Below are 21,771 nucleotides of genomic sequence, written 5' to 3' on the forward strand. Positions count from 1 at the left end.
CTGTGAAGCCCTCCCTGAGCCACAGACCTGCAGTTTCACCTTGTGCCAGCCCAGAACTGTAGGCTGTTCCTGCCCCAAATGAATGGATCCTGCTTGCAGCGCCTCTGAGTTTGTCGGCTTATTCTGGATTAACCAAGGAGCTGACACATTCCTCTGGTCTGGGCTGGTGGTGTGGAGATGAAAGGCAATAGGATGAAACATCAGCTTTTCCACAAAGGCCATTGTACAATAGGGTTATTTTAAAGGCAAATTTTTTAGGCAGTTTGCAATAATATGAACCAAGGCCCAGCTTTCTTTAAATACAGATGAAAGTGCCCAAGTGCTTTGAAACTGAGAGGAGCTGAGCACATCCTGTGTTTTTATAAATTTAGCTCTGGTGAGCAGCCTTGCCACTGTTCTCCCCCTGCCGTCACTCTGGCTGATACAAATTGCTGTGTAGCAAGAGCTCTTGCCACCTCCCATGAGCAGGCTCTGCAGAGGAATTTACACACCTGGTGCCAGGCTTACAGTTGCCTTTCATGTGCTGTGGTCCATGGATTAGGTCCAGGAAAGGGATTGGCAAAGGAAAATAACTGGGAAGATACTGTAGGAGGAAGGTTCCAGGCTGCTCTGAATGGCCCTTTCATCTTTGTCTCAAAAAAATCAGTGAGAACCGTAGCTCTGTGGAAATGGCTTTGAGAGGCTCACGCCCGTGCTCAGGAGTGATAGACCCATCCAACATTTTGGTTTCTTTACTGGAACTGAAATTTCTACAATGCTGCTGCTTTTTCAGGGACTCTACTTGGCAGAGATGCTCCACTGTGGGTTAGTGTTCCTAACATCTCATCCCACCTTGCTGCTTTTGAGAACTGTCCTCTTTGGAGGTGGATAAACTCCTCCTGTGTGTACTTGGCAGTAGCTAGCTAGTGGGCAGTCACTGTTCATCACACTGGCTGTGCTGCTTTCTGACTGATCTATGCACCCTGTTAGTGTTCTTCTAGGGTGGGATTGCTTTTGTGCTTCACTTCAGTGTCCTGCACATGGGGATGTGCTCTCAGGGAGCTGGTTGCAATCCATGCCCTGAATGACAAATCCAGGGCTGACGAGCTAGGCAGTGCTTTACCCTGAGGCTGGATGCTTCTGCATCCCATGTGCCTGTCTCTGCTTCACCTAGACTTGTCACAGCCTGAAAAATTCATTCAGGCTTTGCTACTGCACATCCCTTCTTACTTTTGCAGTGTTGATAATCAAGGCCACCTTTGCCTGGGTGAACTCCTGTGCCCTGCTTTTTCTGGATGTGGCAGTGGGTGACAGGGCAAAGAATTTGAGAAGTGCAATGAAGAAGCTGTTTGCTATAGCAAGATGAACGTTTGTATTGACTGCGCTCCTGCAGTCTGGGAGTGGGTACTTTCACCTTTAAAATCCAGCTCTTGCATAAACAGTGAAATAGGATCTGCTCCCAGGGGAACAGTTTATATAGTTAAATCCAAGTATTACTGGAAAAGGAAAATACAACCTTCGTCATCTCTAATTCTGCCAGGGCACTAATGTCCTTGCATCTGTGGAATTCCTTTGCATAGAGGAAGCCTGGTTTGCCTGGGAAGAGAGGGGATTTTTGAATTGAGTTTCTTTCTGTTGCTCTTAATGCATTAATGATTTCATAGCATCTCTTCTGTACCCTCCGAACTTGCTGTTCAGAATGGTCAACAATCCCTCAGTGGATCTGTGTTTTGGAAAACATAGGGTGTGGGTTTGTCTTTATCTGTATCATATCTGTGTGCTCCTCAAACGCGGTACAGTCTGATTCTTTTTAAGCTGCCCTGACAGAAGCCTTTGCCTTAAGTCTGAATGGCTTTTACTAGTAAATTGAGCAATTAAAACCAAAAACTAACCTAAGCAAATCAACAACAACATTTAGGAAGACTGGGAGTGCTAGTGCATGCCTGCTCTCACTTGCAGGATTATGCATGTCCAGTGGTTTGCAGATGAAATAGCTGTCCTTTCCTGCACACAAGGAGCAGCTGAGTACTGGGAAAGTGTGAAGCTATTTGCAAACAAGAGTCTCCTACAGACAGTATTGATGGGGGTTTTTTTTGAGACAAAGAGTGTGGCTCGGAGCTCTCCAGGGTGTCTGGGTGCAGAGTGAAGAGCACAACCCTTCTTCAGTGCCTTCTAGCCCACGGTTCTTGAGGACTTGGCAGGCATCACTGGCCCAGCCAGGCCAGGTGTGGATGCTCATAGTGAAGTTCTCCTCACTGCTGTTTTAGAGGTGTTTAGTTCTCCTCGTTGCTGTTTTAAAACTGAAGCCCAGGACATAACACCTTTGTATAGATGCATTTCTGTCTGGAGGCCATGATTTTTAGGGATACATAGCAGCTACTTTGATGAAGGAGTGGCTGCACTCCTCTGTGAGTCAGTCATGCCACAAGTGAAGCTTCCCAGAGGCATTTGACCTCAGGAATCCCCTTAGCCCAAATGTTCAGCTTCAGACCTGTTCCTTCCAGGTAGTGGCTGGTGTTTCTCAGGGCAGTGGAGTGCAGCACACCCTTCTCAGCTCGTTGCTGTTGGAGCTCTCCTGTTGGGAGCTAGCAGGTGCTGGCCTGTAGGTCTGTGTCTCCTCATCTCTCTGACAAGGTAACCTGCTTGTTGGACATTTGCTTCCTCACTGAGTCCTCACTTTGTTATTGGCTTCTGCTGGCATCTTACCAACTTACAGGTGGGAAGCCAGAATGGGAGGAATGCAGCCAAGTGGAAACAGCCTGCTGCTTCCCCTACTGAAAATTGTCTGTCCTACAGCTGTTTATTCCTAGTCTGTGCTGAAGAGGAACCACCTGTACAGCCCAGGTCTGTGCCTGATGCTTGGATCTGAGAAATTCCTTCCCCTGGAGCTCACTGCTTCTAGAAGGGCTGAAGCTTTTGCTTTCATTGAGGTTTTGCTGTTTGGTATTCAGGACTGGTGTCTGGAAAGAGGCTCAAGAGCAAAGTGCTCTCTGGGAGAAGCAGTCATGCTGTACTGCTGCTGTTCAGCCCTAGGGGTGGCAGGTGATCCAGAGAAACTAGCACAGGATTGGCAGTGCACATAGTCCTGAATTCCAGTCTTCCATGTGGTTGAGGAAGTCCTAGAAGCATGCAGCATGTGGTCCATAGCTGCACACTTGAGCATGCTCTGTCCCTTGAGAATACTCTGTCCCTTTCTTCTCTATCTGTTGCTTTTGCAATAGCTCCCATTACCCCATGGTACTGAGAAGGCTACCATGCCCAGTATTGCTTTGACCAGTTGCTGCTGTGGCACAAGTGAGGCCAAGGCCATGTGCATGGGGCTGCAGTTGGACTTGGTCCAAGTGTATGGATCACAGTAGCTGTAATTGCTGACAAAATGGTCCCATCCAATGGCTGCCATTGCAGTGAGACTGGGAATTCTGGAAGAGACCCACAAAAGCTCAGTGCCTTCCTGTGTGGACCAAAACCTGTGGTGAGGGGAAAAAAACCACGACCATGTAGGAGGGCACTGTGTGACAGTGATGTGTCTGGCCGTTACTGCTTGAGGCACTGCTGGATACTGTGGTTGGTTCAGTGCTTCCAAGAACGAGGCACTGATTCATCTGTGGTCAATGTGTTTTTAAAATTATGCTACTGAACTGTCAGTCTGGTTTTTTTTCTGGCCAAATGTGACCGCTGTAAGGCTCTTTTCCTTAGGACTCGCCTGCGCTGGTGACCTGAATTTCCGTCCTTCTTGCTCAGCCTGGTTCTTCAGGCATTGGGTTAAGTACTGACTGATCCAGGTAGGAAAATCCTGCTGCTGCCTTGGCCAGTGTGGCCACTTGGACAGTGGAGAATGGGGCTGTTTTAGAGGCCACAGGCTTGTGGTGTTGGTTCTCAGTGCTTCATGGACAGGATCAGCTGCCAGTACAAACCGTTTCCAACGGTATGCGCGTGGGGGGAAAGCTGGGCTGCTGCAGTGCAGGCATTTGGAGGCCAGCAGTTGGAGCTGGGCACAAGGTGGACTGGTGTGGCTGAGCTAGTCTGACAGCACCAAGCTGTGATTTCTCCCCACTGCTCTGCTTGTGTTGGCTTTGGGGAGCTGGGGGCCGAGAGTAATCCTGTGCAGCTTGTGCCATACCCTGCTATTAACTCCAGGCAGTCACTGCCAGGTTTGTTCTTGGGGGGGGGGGGTTTGGATGGCAGTTTACTGGGAGGCAGAGATTAATGAAGTGTTGAGCTCTTAATGGGGAACATGCTCCACTGATTTGGGTTTCCCTCCCCACCCATCCCACTCTTTAATCTGTGGCACAGTCTTGAGAGCAGTTTGAGAACGGAAGTGATTTCAGACTGGAGATGACCTCATCCATCTTCAGCTCTGATGTGGAGCAGCATTTGGAGCCATGGCCACAGTTTAAGCCATGCTGAACGGCAGAGGCGAAGCATGAGGCTCCTGGGAAAGCCCTGTGCTTCCTGCTCAGCAGAGGGCTCTTGGTGTGTATGGGGTAGGATCTCGCCCCAGGGCCTCCTGCAGCCTGCCAGCTCCCTGAGTGTGGGTATTGGTAAGACACAGCTCCAGCTGAGAGGTCCTGGCATCTTGCCCTAATTACCAGGACTTCAAGGCTGCTTGTGCTTCTCTCTCCAATGGTTGTGACCTTTGCAGGGTGGGATCAGGGGTGTGACGCATCCCCTTTTGTGCTGGTGGGGAAAACAGCTCCATAGAGGAGCAGCGTCACTGCTGGGAACCAGCCCCGTGTGTCTGCTTAAGGAAGTGGGTGTTCTGGGCTGTAGCATGGTGCTCCCCAGCCCCACAATTGAGGGGCAGCACCCTGCTGCCAGGTGGTGTGGCTGTGCAAGTGGGGATGGCTGTGGAGGTTTTTATCTTTCTGTTCTCATCCTTCTACATGCTCGTGCAGAGTGGGGTGGGGAGTAGGAAGAAGACAGAATAGAGTCCAAAAAACACAGCTGGATAAAAGGCCTGGAAATTGTACATACTGGAGCAGTTTCCTGATGAAAAGTTCCAGCCTGTCCTGCAGGGTGCTGAGCCGTGGCTGGCTGGAAGACGTGCTCAGTGCAACCATGTGTGGGTGCAGGAAGGTGCTGAAGGTATGTGAATGGATGTGAAGAGTCCTTGCTGGGGTCTTTGTATCTGGGGGCCCTGTGGATCAGTGGAAAAGGGGATCAGGGCCCTTCTGGAGGCTTTGCTTTCTAGAAGCAGAGATGTCAGTAGGAGCACTGAGGATTGGGAGCATGGGGTGGGAGCCAGCTCCAGGTCCCAGGCAGTGGTGAGGAGGTTGGGAGACCTGAAACTGCCAGAGAATTCTCCTTCCTGATGTGGCAGAGGGCCCTTCTCCCTCCTGCCTTGATGTCTGCTGCTGAGGTGACCAAGATTTTCTCTGGCACCATTGGAGCCTGGAGTCCTTGGACTCTGCTGGTCCCCCTGGCTGCTGGAGCTGCTTTGCCAGGCACAGCTCTGGACTTCAGTAAATGCCTGCGTGCTCCAGTAAGGACAGTTTCCAAGTGCTGTCTCACAAGCCTTATTGGGAAGTCCAGCCACTTTGCCTTAAACCTAGTTGTTTTCTGGCTTGAGCTCAAGCTGAAGAGATGCTGGGTTGTGGCAAGCTATGGGTGGGAAAATAAAAGCAGTGTTTTCTCATGGCCATGTGGCTGTGGAGGAGCCCTGTAGCTGGTAGGCAGTATAGGAGGGGATAAGTTCACTGGAGGAATATGCTTGTCTCTTAGCCTCATCACAGGTGGTATGAGAACTTGCTTGAAGATAAATTCCCTCCCACCACTGCTAAATAGGGAGAGTTTAACCATTCATGGGATCTAGAAAGAGTTCCCCCAGCCCTGCTGTCCTTCTTCCTGATTTGACTGGGAGCAGGGACTGGAAACAGATCCCACCATGTCTGTGTCACAATAAGGACAAGAGTTTACACTCCCATTTTCCTCCTTCCCGCTTCAGAGTTGTCTCCATACTGGTACATAATGGGACAATCTGAAAGTGCACGGACAAGCAGGGATTCTGCACAGAAATGTGTCTTCTGTCCTTTCTGCTCAGCATCCCACAGCTTTGCCCACAACAGTGGAGTCAGTGGCAGGTGACTGTGGCTGGCTGGGTGATGCAGGAGCTCTGCCATGTCTGTGAGAAGGGGTTTAGGTCACTGAAGCCCCAAGAGAAGCTTGTGTTGCTGTCAGTAGTGAAGAATGTGCAGTGCCAGTGCTCACTGCTTGGCAGGGCTCAAGACCTTGGCAGTCCCCTGCCATTTGCAGCCTCCTGAGTGTGAGCTCCAGCATCATCCCAGAAAGGGGCTATTGAGCCCTGCCTGTTGCTCAAGTCATGAGGGCACAATAAAGATGATGTGTCCGGGCAGCAGCCTGGAAAGGGCTCGTGTGTTGGGAACAAAGGGGTCTTTGCGCCAGGCGCTGCCTTCGGTGGGAGGTTTGTCAGCTCTGGAGCTGGGATACTAATGTGGGGTGCTGTGCCCAGCTCCACTGCACTGCTCGGGGCCTCCCCCCAGTTCAGAGCTAACCAGCAGGCTGGTGGCAGAGGTGCTGGTTCTTCTTTTGCTGTGGGAGGTCTTTGCAGCAGGTCCTGCTTGCCGGAGCATGGCTGTGCCCAGGGGGCTGCAGGAGGCAGGACTCTCCTGGCCTCTCAAGTCCCAGTGCTCAGCACCCAAGCTGCTCTGTGCAGTGTGCGTGGCCTGAAGCTGTGTGTGTACAGGCTGTGTGTGTGCCCTGCAATGTGTGTGCATCCCCGGGAGTGCCTCAGGGTGCCTGGGGCAGGGCTGTAATGGACCAGGATAGCAATGTCACTATAACTGGGGTCTGAAGAGAAGTGTCTCCTGGGAGAAGTTCCGAACTGAGTAGGACTGCTTGTCAATATGTAACAGAGAAGCAAGGGCAAGCTGGAGAAGTGAGGGCAGCTCTTATGCTTGCACTGTTACACTAGATACCCTTGTTACAGGGCGATACACTGTAGAGAAAGCTCTCTTTTCTGGCCTTTGAGAATGGACTTGAGGTCTGGCCACTCTCCCATCTCTGGTTGCAGCATCCGTGCCACGGTGGGGTGGAGCTGAGCATGGCTGTGCTTCAGGAGGTGCCTGATGAGCGATTCAGAGCTGCCATCTCCAGGCATTGTGGCTGGTGGTGGGGTAAGCAAAACCACAGACAGGCTGAGGAGTTGGTAATGGGATTGAGATAGTAGGATAGGATCATGTTGGGAATCCCTTCTGTGAAGCTGTGTAGGATGCTGTAGACTTTTGATTTTGTGTCAGTTCTGGCTGGCTGGTTGTTACTACTGCAGTATCACAGTGTGCTGCTGCGTCTTGTTCATGGTATGTCCTGGTATTTCATCCTTTCTCACCAAAGAGCACTGTTCTACAGGAAAATGCAGTTCAGCTCTCTCCAAGCAAGACTATTTTGTCGGGAAGGAAAGGAGAACTTAGTGCATCTTCTGCCACTCTGCCATGGTTGTGAATCCACCATAGGCACCAACTCTTCCAAAGGGAGTTGTTGAGGGGAATTGCAGGGCCCAGGGAGCAGGCTGGGAGGAGCATAATGTCTCTTCTGGCTCTGAAAACAGTGTGTGCTCAGAGAGGAAGCAGCAACCACAGGAAAAGGGTAGTTGCCGAACTCAAACAGATTAAGCAATCTGTTTCAAGCCATGAAACCTTCCGTTGAGCAAGAGGCCTGCTCTCCCTCCCAAGGCAGGTATGACCTGTAAAACAAGGCGGTAGAGTCCTCCTGCAGCTCAGCTGCCAGGCAGGGTCAATACTTCCTTAGCCCTCCACACACAAGGCGTACCCCATTCTTTATCCCTTTCCTCCTGCTACTGTTTTCAGAAGCCACCTGGACACTCTTATGCTGCCATTTTGATGTCCAGTGTCTGCTCTGTACTCTTGTGCAAGCTAGGATTGTGCAGGCACTACTGACACATCTTGCCCCTTTTGGGGGGCAGGTGGGTATGTGGTTGCCCTAAGCAATGTGTACATAAAAATGAATACATGAAAAAGGTGTCTGGATAAGGATTTCTCTGCATAGTATGATCTCTACAGGACCCTGATATAGAAAGAAAGAAAGTTAAAAGGAGGGAAAGAAAGCCTGGTAGATGTTAATTTAGGGGTCCTGGCTTATCACTGGCAAATTCCTTTTGGCTTTGTAGAGGACAGACCAGGAGATGTGGGAACAGCTTAGTCAACCCCTCCTCTGCTGTGGTGCCACGCAGAGCAGTAAGTCAGTGAACTTGGGATGTCTGTTGGGAGCAAGTTCTCTGTGCTTATAGGGAAGTGGCCTGTGGATGGGTGTATGATGGAGCTTGATAGCAAAACCAAAGTGGGAGGGCCGCTGTGCCTCCCAGGTGTGTACTTTGCACAGAAGGGAAGTACTAGGCTGCTTTGGGGAGGTGAATTTAGGCTGCATCTGTCCCAGCAGCTGCTGTTCAGTCCCTGTGTGCTCAGGAGAGCAAAGTCTCTCTGGAGTCCTTTGCTCTGTAGCTGCTCCTGTAAGCCAGCACGTAAGTGGAAACAGATGGCATCATCTCAGTGGTTAGTAGGAATGTCTCACTGCTGCAAAACTGCTAACGAAGTTTGGGACTGCACTGAAGAAGCCCAAAGCTGTGGCGCTGGTGGAGTGTGCTGGCTCTGTGCTGGGCTGCTTACTGCCTCTCTGTTGCAAGAGCACTGCAATTGCAGAGCCAACCTCCCAGGCCAGCAAGCTGTGGTGTTACCTGTAGCAGCCTCAGGCAGAGTGTTCATCTGGGTATCAGAGGACCATTAGGACCTGTCAGTGTCCACTCATCTTGGTAAATAATCTGTATTTATAATCACTCCTTGCTGTGTGTTCCAGACCTTGTATTTCACACCTGCACTGTGGAAGGGCATGGGTAGCTCTCTGGTATCCAGCACAATTTCTCTTAAGACTGAGCCAGATATTTCTCGATCCAAAAAGATCTTTTGTTGTGTTTCACTATAAATTCAGACTGACTATTCTAATTTTTTCCCTACTGGTCAGCATCTCTGATAAGGAGAGGCACCATTCAGCAGTTTCGGACTATTACTCTTCAGCTTGGAAGAAACATTGTTTAAATTCCTTTTGACAGCACCATTTGATTTAGATGTTCTGTGACTTCAAGTTTTCTCCCATCATCACAGCGTTTAACAAAATGTGAATCTCCAGTCACACTGCAGGGCATGGAGAAGTGGTGAGTTGTGCAGCAGAGGTGTAACCAGGCTTGGTGTTTGCTGGAGCAAGTAGATGAGGGAAGATGGGAGAGAAAGGCATTGGAGAGCATCTCTTGATTCCCTTTTTGATCATTCTGATAGCATCCTCCCCAGCCATGGCCTTCGTGTCTGCATGGGCAGGGTACAAGGAGCCAGCATGAATGTTCCATCCAGTGCTTGGTGGGCAGCCAGCAGTGGGCTGACATGGATTTGGGAGCAGAGAGAACCAGCAGCAAGCTCATGAAATCTTCTAAAAGTCTTTTCAAAGTCCCATCCATCTGGGGCAGGTGGCAGGCTGGGTTTTACAGCCATGTGGAGAGTCAAACTACACAGCTCAGGCTGTGATGTGGAGCTGCTGGAGGTCTTGATGGAGGGCTGTGAGACCTGCAGTGCTCTGCCTGGGCTCAGGACATTGCCTGTGGGGAACACAGTGTGTTACAGAGTACAAGAGGTCCAAATTGACAGATATCTCTGAAAACCTCAGTCTGAACATTTGTGAGGGCTATCTGTAGGGAAGCTGTAAATCCCAGCAGGATAACTCCTCTGCTGTCCTCTGTCAGGTGGAGATGGTGTGTGTGTGTGTGTCTCTGCAGGTCCTGGGGATGCTTTTGCCACCATCAAAGGCTTAAGGTACCAGTACTGCTTCCAAGAAAGCCACTGCTTAGTGGCAGGGAGAAGGACAGACATCTTGTACGGTCAGTGGGGATCTGTGTGGATACTTCATCTGGGCACACACTGCTTCCCTTCTGTGGGAGCTCTGAGAGACAGCTCCTTGATTTACCTCAATTTCATCGTTGCTCCATGCCTTCCTCAGGTGTCCTGCAGGAGAGTGCTGTGGTCTTTTTCTGAGGGCATCTCACACCATTGCTGATAGGCTTTTTCAGCCCCTACCCTCAAGGAGTGTTTTGCACCGTGGCTCATAAATTGAGGTGTGCTGCAACCCCAATCCAGCTGATTGCATATTCCTGATCATTAGCTAATTGCTTCCAATTGCCAGGAACATAGCACTTATTTTAATCACATACATCAGCCGTGTTACTTGGGGAGAAGGTGCAGGGTACAGGTGTGTTTGCCAGCCTGAAAAGGGCAAATGCTTCTGCAGCTCCAACTGTTGCGCAGTTCACTCTGCTGTTTATATTGAACCATGAGCAACATCCAGGGGAGGAAGGGAGCAGAATTTCCCTGACTAATGTTGCTGGATTGTGCAGGGCTGCGGGGGAGCTGCCAGCCACAGAAAGCATCAAGAGGAAAAAGGAAATGGAAAGGGAATTTAATTATCCATCTGCAAAGACAGACACTAGTCCCGACGCAGGGCCCAGCCCTGGGCAGACTGACGTGGGCAGGGAGGTTTACACAGACCAGGTTGTATGGCAGGGTTGGGAGACAGGCTCCCAGGAGTCCCCTTTGGGATAGCAGATGGTTGAGTGCTCATCATGGGGAAGCAGGTGAGGCTGGAAACTACATAGCTGTGTTTACCAAGGACTCTGCCCTGTGCTGGGCTCCAAGGGGCAGCACTTTGCAGCTGGGTATGGCTGTGTCCTGTCTTGGTGGAGCATGGGCAGAGCTGTGCAGGTGCAAAAGGAGGAGGGTAAATGCTTGGCACCCTCAGCAGGCTCCTCTCAGTTAGATGGGATAGTGTTGCAAGCCCAAGGGCAGGGGAAGGAAGGTGGAAGTCCCTGTGCACGTGTGTCATACTCAGCTGGTACCACTGCGCTTTGTGATACTGCAGTGTGACAGCACTGTCAGTGCCAGGGCAGCTGAGAGCAGGGAGGGAGTGTAAGAGACTGGAGCCTGGGGGTCTGACTGCTGGATGGAGACCTGCAGGACACCTCCCAGAAAGGAGGAGGTGCGTCTACCTCCTTGTCATGGAAAGCAACAATCTGTCTGGCCTTGAAGGGTGCAGTCTTCAGAGCTTATTCCTCACACAGCCTGGCTTCCCACTCCTTGGGTGCCTCCCAGGGCTGGAGGCTGCTTTAGAGAGCTGCCTTTTTCCCCTTAACTAGTGGTATTAAAAATGATCTGGTGAGCTAAGAGTGGGCTCATTCTCCTCTCTTGTGAGCATCAGCTACTCCTAAAGTTATGTTAATTGTAGCTGGGAGACCCAGACAGAGGTTGGGAGCTGGCCCAAGACTGTTGGTTTTCCTTCTCCCAACATTGTTTTCAGGAGCCTGCTGGGAGCACAGCAGGGTTAAGAAAAACATCCTCACGTTGCTGGGAGTATCTGTGAGATGGCATGCTTAGGAGGAACCAAGAGCATCCCTGTTTGGGTGGAGCATCCCTTGTCCAGCTTTATTTGTCCACTGCCTTGTTACCCATGATCTGTGCTTGGTGCACTGTTTGCAGATGTGATGCCCCAGCCTGGACTGTCTCCCAGCAAAACCCTTGGACCAGGCGTGAGTGTTTCACAATGCTCAGAGGCCATGATGTCCTCTCCAGTTCAGGATTCATCCTCTGTGGTAGACAGGCCTGATCCTGCATCCCTTACTCACATGAGCAGTCGTCTCTATTTCAAAGGGACTACTCGGTGAGTAAGGATCGCAGGACTGGGACCACTACCTATAACTTTAAAGTGGACCTTCTGTAGGATCCTGTCCCCAACTTCTTTTTGTTCATGTTTGTTAATGTGTATCAGGAGCTTCAAAAAACTGCTGATGATCTTGTCATTTGGATGAAGAATCTGAAAGCTGGAGAAGCAATGCTGTTCCATTTCACCATTATTTTCCACCCTGTCCCACCAAATGGCTCCCAGTCCAGCCAGTGTCCGTGCCATGGAGCAATACGTGCCTGTTTGTGTCCCAGTCATTCCTGTTCTGGCTTCTCGAGACTGGCAGGGCTCTGCCCTGCCTCTCTGGTTTTCCCAGCTGTGGCTTTGAGATGAGAGGCAGCAAATCTGTTTAAGCCTGATTTGTGCTGCAAAGCAGGAGGATGAAGCAGAAGGAATGATGAGCAGCGCAGACCTTCCTGCACCGCCTGGCTTCTCCTTCTGTCTGAGCAGGCTAAATTTGGAAACCCCTGTCTTTTGCTAAGTTTTCGAATGCGTTTGCTGTTGGAAGTGCCAGTGCCTGCGACCCTGTGTGAGGCAGAAGCACCAAGGGCTGCAGGTTTGATCTGCGAATTGCTCTCTCTCTGGCCCTGGTCAAGGGAAGCCGCCGCGGGAGCTGCCCCGTCTCTGTTCTCGGTCTTCCGCGGGCAGCTTCTCCCTCACGTGGAGCGAGTCGGTACCGCACCAGGGAAGGGCTGGCTGGAAGGGGCTCCTCCTGCGCTGCTCTGGAGATGGGAGCAACCAGGCTCTTTATGTCTCCAGCCAGCCCCATGTCTGCCCACGTGGTTACATTTTGCAAGTGCTCCTAAATGCTGTGCGGAGGAGCTGGGTGTGACCAGAGCTGTGAACTTGCTCCAGAGGGAGTTTGAAAGAGCAAAAGGCAATTTATGGTCCTTGGTCCTTTTTCAGAGCTGGAAGTGGAGGCATCACGTGGGCCGCTCTGTGCTTGAGGGAAGCATGAGGTACTTCAAGTGGAAGCAGGGAGCCCAAATACCTTTAAAATGGAATTTGCTGGGTTTCTGGAGGGATTATGTGACAAAGCAGCAGTGACCCTAGAGCGGAAATTAAAGCTTGACCTGCGGGGTAGGTAAAAGCAAAACCAGGAGATCTGGTTGCCGATTGTGCTTTGTGGCACAGTACATACAGGAGATTAATTCAGTGCTTTGGGTTTTCTGTGTTTATGCTCTGGTATCTTCCTTTTATCTGAGCATCAAAGGATGAAGCCTGGCTAAAGTGTCAGGGCTTTGATGCTCCCCATAACCACTTACGGAGAGCTTTGCTTGTAAGCTCAAGGTTAAACTAATCATCAGAGTTCAGATCAGCAAGGCATTTTCCCTTGGGTCAGCTCCGCAGGAACCTCAGGGTGAGTGTGCAGCTTTACTGGTGATGAAGCAGCAAAGTCGAAACCTTGTGATACCCGTGAGATTCCTCTGCCTGAAGTCAGCACTGACTTTCCATGGAATGGGAGAGGAAGCAGCAGGAAGAGAAGGTGGGAACTGAGCCATGAAGGGTCCCTGCTGTGGACCCACAAGGAAGACACCTGCAGCTCCTCAGCCTCCATTGCCATGGGCCAAGCTGGGGAGATATTTACTGTCTGCTGCTGCTCCCATCTGACTTGAGCAACTGGAACTGCGTTTCTCATCCTGGTAGAAAACAGACAGGAACCAAATATCCCTTCAATAGGGAATTCTGAAAATAGCTTTGTGTGCTTCAGAGGAAAAGATCATAAATGCTGTTGTGATGTGATGATGCTGACCCTGCTGAGCCATGGATGCGTAGAGCTTCATCAGTTGTCTGTGCAGGCCAGGCTGGTTGGGTGCATCCCTGATGGGACCCTATTTCCTGGCTCTGTGCTGCTCAAGAGTGCATGGATCAGGCCAAAGACTTTCCTTCCATGACACACTTCTGGTTGTTCACCAAGGATGGAGCCTGAGCACTGCAGTCTTTAGGACATAGCATCTCTGCCAGAAAACAGCTCCCCTGCAGGTGGGTGACCTCTCCTCTGTGCTGGCTGGGGCTCTGTTTCCCTCCACTGTGCTGTTTCACCTCACTCCCCTTCCTCTGGATGCTCTGGTTGATGTGAGGGGAGAGCTTTTCACACCTGGACCTGGAGCTAATTTCTATTCATATTGCTGCTTATAGCAGTAGAGTGGAAGAGCCAAGTGGCTTGGGCTTACAGTGAGCTCACATCACCATCAGTATTGGCAATGTATTTCTGAGGCCAAAAGATGTGTCCATGCCCCTGTCTGATGGATGCCTCATCTGCATCAGTGACACTTAGTCTGTATCCCTCTGGACATCCCAGGAGGCTGAGCATCTTGGCTAAGGGCATGCCAAAGGGTGAGTGTGGAAGCTGCTGAGGTGAAAGCCCCTTTGATGGGAGCGGAGGGCTGTGGGGAGGAAGGTGTGCAGGGCTGTGGTTGTTGTGGCTGGAGCCTGGCCAGGATGTTGTAATTTTAGCCAAGGACAGAATCTCGTCTGGCCCCATCCCTGATCTGTGCTGATCTCACTGTGCTCATCCTTGTATTGGTTCTCGCATGTCAGGTTAGCAGCCACCTATCCCCACCGTGCTGAGCTCCCTGTGGCTGAACTCTGCCCATCCCTGCTGCCAGGTCTTAAGCACTGGGTGTTTTCCGTAACTGGGTGTATTGCTTCCAACTCCAATGACTGTGCAATAGCACAGCCCTGTGTCTGCCTTCAATTAGTGCTGCCACTGAAGCACAGCTCCTTGTTCTTTGTTTTCCTGGGCTGGCATGTGGAGTGAGCATGGGGGTTTGTCCCCCCTCTTCTCACACGGCTGATATGCTGCTCTCAGGAAGCATTTTGACACTCCAGCCGGGGTGAATTTTGCCTTCTGTGGGTTTACATCTAAACCCACAATACGGGTGTTTTCTCTCCTCTTCTTAGAACCATCTTCAATACTGCAGGCTAGAAATCCCCTCTAATAAAGGGAAAAGTAGGACATTGCTCTGTTGCTGCTTGTGCACAGCCATAGCTCTACCTGCACGTGCTGCAGCCCCTGCCCTGAGCAGCCCTGTGGCTGTGCTTGTCCCAGATGGCTTCAAGGCGCTAAAGGAGAGGGATGTTGCAGAACGGTGGGTGCATGGCTTAGCTCAGCCCTGGCCCCATTGTTAGTGACCAAGTGCTCAACGTGGCACTACCATGAAGGACCCAGACAGTGCTTGTTGATTATATTTTTGTCATTCTCTTCTACTACCACAGTTTGACAAAGAAGAGCTGGTCCATGAGGCAGGATGGGTTTGGTGCACCCAGAGGCCTGCATTTCCCTTGCTGAGTGCTGGGCAGGTTGGGGGCAGGCTCTGACAATCAGAAACTTGGATTCTGCTGCCAGCTTAACCCCTGAGCTGCTGCTGCTGGCACCTGCCTGGAGATGAGGTTGGAGGTGCACATGGCCCACAAGCCCCAGGAAGAAAACTCTTTGGGTTTGCTCTAGATCCTGAAAGGGCAAAGATGTGTATTTCCCTGCTGAGCTGTGCTGCACAACATGTGAGGTATCCTGTGTGTTACTTTTCCTTTCATAAGCATATCATACATCAGATCTCTTGTTGGAGGGTTTACACTGGGCCTTTCCAGGGGCTGCATGGAAATTGGGGGGGTGATTAGAAAGGATAGGACCAAAATAAGATTGCCTTGGTTGTCTTTTGGAAGTTCACACACAGACCAGCCTGAGCCAACAGCTCTGGGAGTGCCATGCAGCACGTCTGAGGGACACACCTGTCCCCCCTTGGCCCATCTGGGTTTCTGGTTGGGTGACTCTAGGTAGGAGGAGAGCCAAGATGAGCATCATTGGGAGAGGCAGAGGAGGCTGAGTCTGAGAGTAGTTCCTTGTTCTCTCTGCACTGTCAGCATGGCTCCTGTGGCCATAAACAACACTGTGGTTTTGTCACAACCAAATTGTTGTTGACTTCATCTGTGATCCCAGCTCAGAAGAATGCTCTGATTTGGTGCAGTGGGCTCGTGGGGTCACAACATGTCTCCATGTGCCCTTGGAAGATGCTTGTGGTTGGTGGCAATGTGGCCTGTGGTCTTCAGACAAGGGTTTACCAAGCCATGTGGATTCGTGGGGGTTGGAGAGGGCAGTTTCCTTGCAGCTATTGTGGTTTGTGGCATGGAAGGTCTAGTGAAACCTCTGTGTTACCTCAAGTAAGTTTGGATGCATCTTTGGTGTGCCACAAGCCATTGCTCTTACTGCCCAGCTGCAGACCCGAGCAGTGGAGTCCTCCAGTCAGGAAAGCAAGGATTAGATATTTTGCACCTAGGAAGAAGAAAAACAGTGTCATGAGCATGGTCTGACCTGCCACTGGGCTGGGAGGCTGATGCAGGGTTATTGGCTCCCTAAGGAATGAAGCAATGCTGCAAAGCAGGGGCAGAGCTGACAAACATGGACATGGACATGTTCTGAGAGGTGGCAATTCCTGCCACCTGGCTGTCAGCCCAGGCCTACTGTTTGGCTGTCACATGCAGAAACAGTTGGGAACAAAACCCAATGGGTGTAATTTAAAGGATGCTGCTGGCAGAGCAGGGTGGTTTGGAAAAAGGCTGCTTGCATGCGATGTGACAGCTGCTGTATGGTGGGAGTTTTCCTGCTCTTGGAGTGTTTTCCAGTTCTCCTACATTTACTTTTCTCAGTCTTTAGGACCTTATGCCTGCAGCTTCTGAGGTCTCCTTCCCTTGACTTGCAGTATTGGTAAAACACTGTTGTTTTTCCTTTTTCTTTGTTTTTTTTTTCAGTATGTGGTGTGTTTCTAAGCTTTTTCCACTCTCACAGCTCCCAACACACTTCAGGCCATTGGAGACCTTGGAGTAACTTGACAGCGTATAGCAGAACCTGGTGTCAGCCGTGCTTGGGGTGCTTGGTTGCGGCCCAAGGGTGACCAGCACAGGCCCTGCTGGTCAGGTGCTCTGTGGAGCCACTGCTAGAGACCTGTGCTTCCCAGAGAAGCAGGGGGAGCTATGAGAAGTGAGGCAGAAGTGTGGCTGCAATCTTCATCCTTCCTCATCTGTGAGCAGAGAGCTGCTCAGGAACCCGTGTGGCAAGTGGCAGGCTCCTCCAGCACCACCAGTCTTGTCATCTTACGTGGCTTTATTCTAGGTGCTGTGACAGTAACCCCCCCAGTTCCTGGAATCGTATGATAATATGAAGTAATCAGCTGTTGTCTGTTCCAAATAAATTCCTGTTCAGTATCTGTGGCTGCATAGAAAAGCTGGAAAGCAGGTCTTGCATGTAGGTTCAGAACCCAGGCTTGCGATTTGAATGACTTTTCTGGGCATGCTGGGTTGCTGTGGGGCTGAGTTCTTACGCTTAACAAATACACAGATAGTTATTTTGAAATGCCTTCAAAGCTTAAATGGTTGCTCTAAGGTTCAGAACACATCACCTGCTACTCCAATTGGATTTAGAGATGAGGCTGCAATAGAGCCTGGACTAGACAACAGATGGCCCAGCGCCATGTGGAGGCAGATCCATGTCAACCAGGACTGGGATCTGGGGACTCAGTTTGGAACCTCCTTTCTGGGAGCTTTCTGGACCCTTCAGACCCTTCCACGGAGCTGGAAGCAGCACGTTTGTGCTGAGAGCAGGTTTCTTTGCAGCAAACCCTTGTCCTGTATCAGGATATCCAAGACCTCCTCCAGCTGCATCGCCCCATCTGACAAAAGGAGTCAGGCTGATGGCTGCGACAGCATCCGGTACGTGCAGAACCCCTCCGCGGCACGTTGTCATGGCGAGAGGCATTAGCTCTGGCCTGCGGCCGGTGGCTTTTGTCCTGTCCTTGCTGGCAGGCTCCTCCCGCAGCACAGGCGGAGGCAGGAAATCCCGGGCAGCTGCCGGGGGAGTCCGCTCTCCTCTCCGGGCTTCGCCTCGGCTCTCCTCTGCTCCTGGCCTCGCTGGGCCGCCGCGCCGGGGCGAGCTGAGCCAGCCCGGCGTGTGTGTGCAGGCGCAGGCGGGGGGGCTGCCGCATGGATATAGGGAAGGCTGGGAGGGAACACATGGGTTGGGTTTTTTCCCCTTGGCTGCCGGTGGCTGTCCGTCCTGCCGGCCGCGGGTATGGATTCGATCATTATTCAGGAGCGGTTAGTGGAGCGGCTGCTTTCTCCCCGGACTCAGGCGCAGCGAAGCCACCCAGGCAAGCTGAAGGTACAGGGATGTATTTATAGCACTGTGCGAGCCAGGGAGCAGCAGGGACAGGAGAGGGGGGAGGATGGTGCCCGAAAAGATGTGTGCAGCACAAGATGAGACCTCTGAGGAGCAGAGGAGCAGGAAGACGCTGGTAAGGGAGAGGTGGTGGGCACAGAAAGGAGGGGAGCAGCCCCTGTGGGAACAGGGCAGAGGGGGTGTTCGACAGCTGGGAGATGTGCGACATAGTTCTGTGTGTCATGTTATCTGATGCCGTGATTCCTTGTCTGTGTGCTGGCGGACGAACGGGGGGGGGGGGTCAGGGCAGGAGTTAGTGCTGCGTGTGTGCCCAAACGCAGGCTGGTTTGCATTATCGTGTTGCTTTGCTAGCTGGTTTCTTATGCTGGTGGGCGAGTGGCTTTGCTGATACTCCTGAGCTCAGCCCAGGTGCGAGTTAGCAGATGGACGCCAGACATGCCCCACGGCCTGCTTGTGTTGTGAATTTAAGCAGCTTTCTGGCAATGAGAGGAAGTGAAGGCTCTGCCTGTTCTCTGGGGCTGGGCTGTGCTGGTTCGTGCAGATGCGGATGTGGCGGCTGTGCCTGGCCAGAGAGGAACAGCTGGAGGAAGGTCCGGCTGGGAGGGACCTGGGCAAGCTTGTGCGGAGGCTGTGACATTTGAGAGGGCTTCCCCCGAAGGATCCCAGCACAAGCCCCATCATTTCTGGGGTTTGCTCCAGACCTGGGGAAGGGCCTTGTTCTTTAAATTTTCTGTGGTCCCATGGTGTTTAATTTTAGCCCTTTTGAATATACCCAGCAAGGCCCCATTTATCCGCAGGCTGAATGATGAAGTCACACAAGATCTGGATGGGTTTAACCAACACATTCACGAGAGAGCTGAGGGGGAAACTGGGAGAGACACGAGCGATGGAGGCTGTGCTGTGTACCCTGCCTTGGAGGTTCAGGCAGCCCTGTAGACACCTCAATACCAGGGGTGGCTTCTTTGTGCAACAGATCCCAAATATTTCTACCCTCAACAGGAAAAGGGTGTAACCCACCAGTGCTTTGTTCCTTGGCTTGGACTCCCAGGGAGAGCATCTGCCTGCCAGGGAGCCTTGTCCACCTCAGCTGGGTAGCAAAGGATGCGAAGACATGGTGTGTTGCTGTGATGTCCGGTGGACCAGCAAGCATGTACCACGGGAGGGTACAGATGTGTTTTGCTTGTCCTGGGGTTCTTTGGTTTGTGACAGGGCCCCAAAGGTCAGCCACATCTCTTGCTAGGCACCACTGTGGTGCATGAGGCATGTTCCCAGGGGAACGAGAGCAGCACGCCAATGGAAACAAAGACAGCACGTGGAGGAGGCAGTGGGTTGAGGGGCTCCTTGTGCCAGAGCTGCTGGCTTGGCTGACAGCTGGGGCTGGCAAGGGAAGCACAGTGCAGAGACCAGCTGTCCAAGCCTGTGTCAGCTTGATGGAGCTGGCTCGTTAGGGTCAGGAACATGAGGAGGGGGCTGTGGTGTCTCCAGGAACTCCCTCAGTATGGGTCTCTCATCATGTAGTTAATGTATTTTAATGTACTTTAGCTTTCACAACCCAGAAATCCTCCTGCCTCCTTCAGCAACCCTCACAGCAGGGCTCTGCAGCAGGTCCATGGCTGGGGACAGGGCTTTACCAGTGACTCTGGTACCTCCCACTGTGAGGGAAGTTCTTCTTGCGCACAGCACTGACCTTCCTTACTCGGAAGGGAAATGACCGCATGAGTCATGGGTAGAGGGCAGGGTCCTGCAGCAGCCGGGATTTGTTCATTTCAGGTGTGATTCCACCAAGCCATGGGGAGGTACCCAGAGGTACAGTAAATCCATGCTTTCTTGGTGGGGCTGAACAGAAATGAGAGATCAGGTTCAGCCAGTTACACTTGGCTGAAGTAAGTGGGGTTGCACCAGAGCTCAGTTCCCCAGTGTCTCCATTGTCAGCCCTTAGTCATCCAGGTTAGAAAACAAAGAAAGTAAGAGAAACACACCCCAAGCCCCAGTTACAGTTTAAATAGCATGTTACTAGTACTAGTCACTGTATAAAGCGGGTGGTCATTGCCTTTCCAGTGCCTGGTATAGCATGTGGCAGGTCACTTCCTGCTCTGCCTAAAGCTTGGCTGTATGAGAAGTGCAAGGGGAAGGATGTTGTATGTTTGTGTCACTCACTGGGCAGCACTGGTCTTTGCAGTGTGAGGCACAGGCTGTTACATGTACATGTTGGTTACGTCCGTGGATGTGCTTCACCGGGCTGGAAACAATCTCTTCCTCTTCTTGATCCTGCTGTTATCACATTTCTCACCTCGTGTTTACCCTTTACTGAGCCTTTTGGGTGGCAGTTCAGTGTCCCTCAGGCAGGCATTGCTTTGCTGCATGCAGCTCGTCAGAGCTGCCATCACTTTCACCTTGGGGTCTCACTGCTACTCACTGCACCACTGCTTTAGGTTGCCAGAGTCCTTGGGCCATGATGGCCATCAGCCATGTCTGTCCTGTCTGAGTGAGCAGATCCAGAGCAACCATAAATTGGAAGGAGGAGACTGTGTCCTCCCTGCTGAATGTCCCCACTGGGACTTTGCAGTTTGCATGGCTGAGGATGCCCAAGGATGCTCACATGTGTGGACATGCAGCCAGAGGCTGTAGAGGGCTGTTCAGAAGCTGCATTGCCCACTTGCAGTATGGAAATAGGTGCCTCAAGCTTGACAGGCTGGATTGTGATTTGTGTTTCTTTGAGTGTGTGCCCCAGGAATGGAGATAAACAGAGGTCTTCCCTGCTATGCCTGGAGAGCCAGTGCCAGAGAGCTGTGGGGTGAGGGCAGCTGTGTGCTTGAAGGTATCCATGGCCAGGTGATGGCTGAGGCTGGTTGTGAGGAACTCCTGGCTCTGTGGGTTTGCCTGTAATGTGGACTCCAGGTGTATGTTTATTTTCAGTGGTGCTGGAAAGCGGTCTGTGATGTCCAAAGCTTAGGCATTTGTGAACGGCTGCTTCCCCTTGGGTCTAGTTTGGAAAGTATATGAGAAGGGTTTGCCACGGTAGGTGTGCACTTCCCTCTGCAATAGGGCCTGGGGAGGGAACGCACTGCAGTGGGGGTGCGGGCTGTGAAAGACCAAGACCAGGGGTGCTTAGGTGGATGGATGGGTCCATGGTTACCCACATCCACCTGAGCTGTGAGCAGCAGGCTGTGTGCTGAGCCCAAGCTGAGGGCAGTACCTGGAGCAGATCTGTGAATCCACAGATGAGCTGTGCGCATCCTTCAGGATGTACCCTGCGCGAGCCTAGGACATGTGTACCCTAGGGCACAGCCCAGGCTGTGTGTGCTCCTGGCTGTGGGATGCATGCCATGTGCTTGTGAAACACACCTTTGGTCATGTCACTCCTTTGTGCACTTAGTGTGCTTGTACACAGCATGTGGGGTGGCTGTGGCTGTTATGGCGTAAGAGTGCTCAGTGACAGGAGGCTGTGTTTTGGGGGGTGATTAGGCAGTAGGTAATGTTCCAGTAATACTGTATGTAATACCCTCAACGAAAGCATCTCACCTGTGTTACCAATACTTCTTCATCTTTCCACTTTCCGTGCTCCTTCTCTTCAGAAATAACACTAGAGATTATTCAGGATTTCCTCTTACTCAGCCAGGAGTGGCTGTGACACAGCAAGAAATAATCCCCTTTCAGGTCAAGCCAAAGCCAAGCCACCGTGCCTCCAGACACGGCTCAGGATACCACAAGCCCTGGAGTGCTAATTACAGAGAGCTCTCCATCATGTACTGCACGCACCTCTGGAGGGAGAGAGACAAAAATGACTCTGAAAGACCTGGGGAGAAGTGACCCTTGGTGACCCTGCTGTGAAGGGAGCCTGTGACTGTGCAGGAGGAGCAGAGAGTTAGGAAGGC

The 21,771-nt window shown here is 51.7% G+C and overlaps 3 protein-coding genes across 6 annotated transcripts in view; all 3 read left to right on the forward strand.

Moving 5' to 3' along the window:
* Positions 1–21,771, forward strand: part of LOC134170244 (septin-2) — a 74,065-nt gene that overhangs the window by 51,836 nt on the left and 458 nt on the right. The window lies entirely within an intron of this gene.
* Positions 1–21,771, forward strand: part of COMT (catechol-O-methyltransferase) — a 363,876-nt gene that overhangs the window by 27,328 nt on the left and 314,777 nt on the right. The gene's annotated exons all lie outside the window — the stretch shown is intronic.
* Positions 1–21,771, forward strand: part of SEPTIN5 (septin 5) — a 44,620-nt gene that overhangs the window by 11,583 nt on the left and 11,266 nt on the right. Inside the window, exon 1 of one of the 4 annotated variants that reach the window (XM_062631487.1) lies at positions 5,023–5,064. The exons of 1 other annotated variant lie outside the window; for it this stretch is intronic. In XM_062631487.1, the coding sequence (XP_062487471.1) occupies positions 5,038–5,064 (27 nt within the window). In that variant the 5' untranslated portion in view covers positions 5,023–5,037. Of the gene's footprint in view, positions 1–5,022; positions 5,065–17,558; positions 17,879–17,927; positions 18,012–21,771 lie in introns of those variants that run through there. 2 more of the 4 variants (XM_062631488.1, XM_062631489.1) reach the window with 2 other exon arrangements.

Source organism: Pezoporus occidentalis, unplaced genomic scaffold (assembly GCF_034315485.1).
Source record: "Pezoporus occidentalis ecotype Australia unplaced genomic scaffold, CSIRO_AGI_Poc_V1 ctg37, whole genome shotgun sequence".
NCBI lineage: Eukaryota > Metazoa > Chordata > Aves > Psittaciformes > Psittacidae > Pezoporus > Pezoporus occidentalis.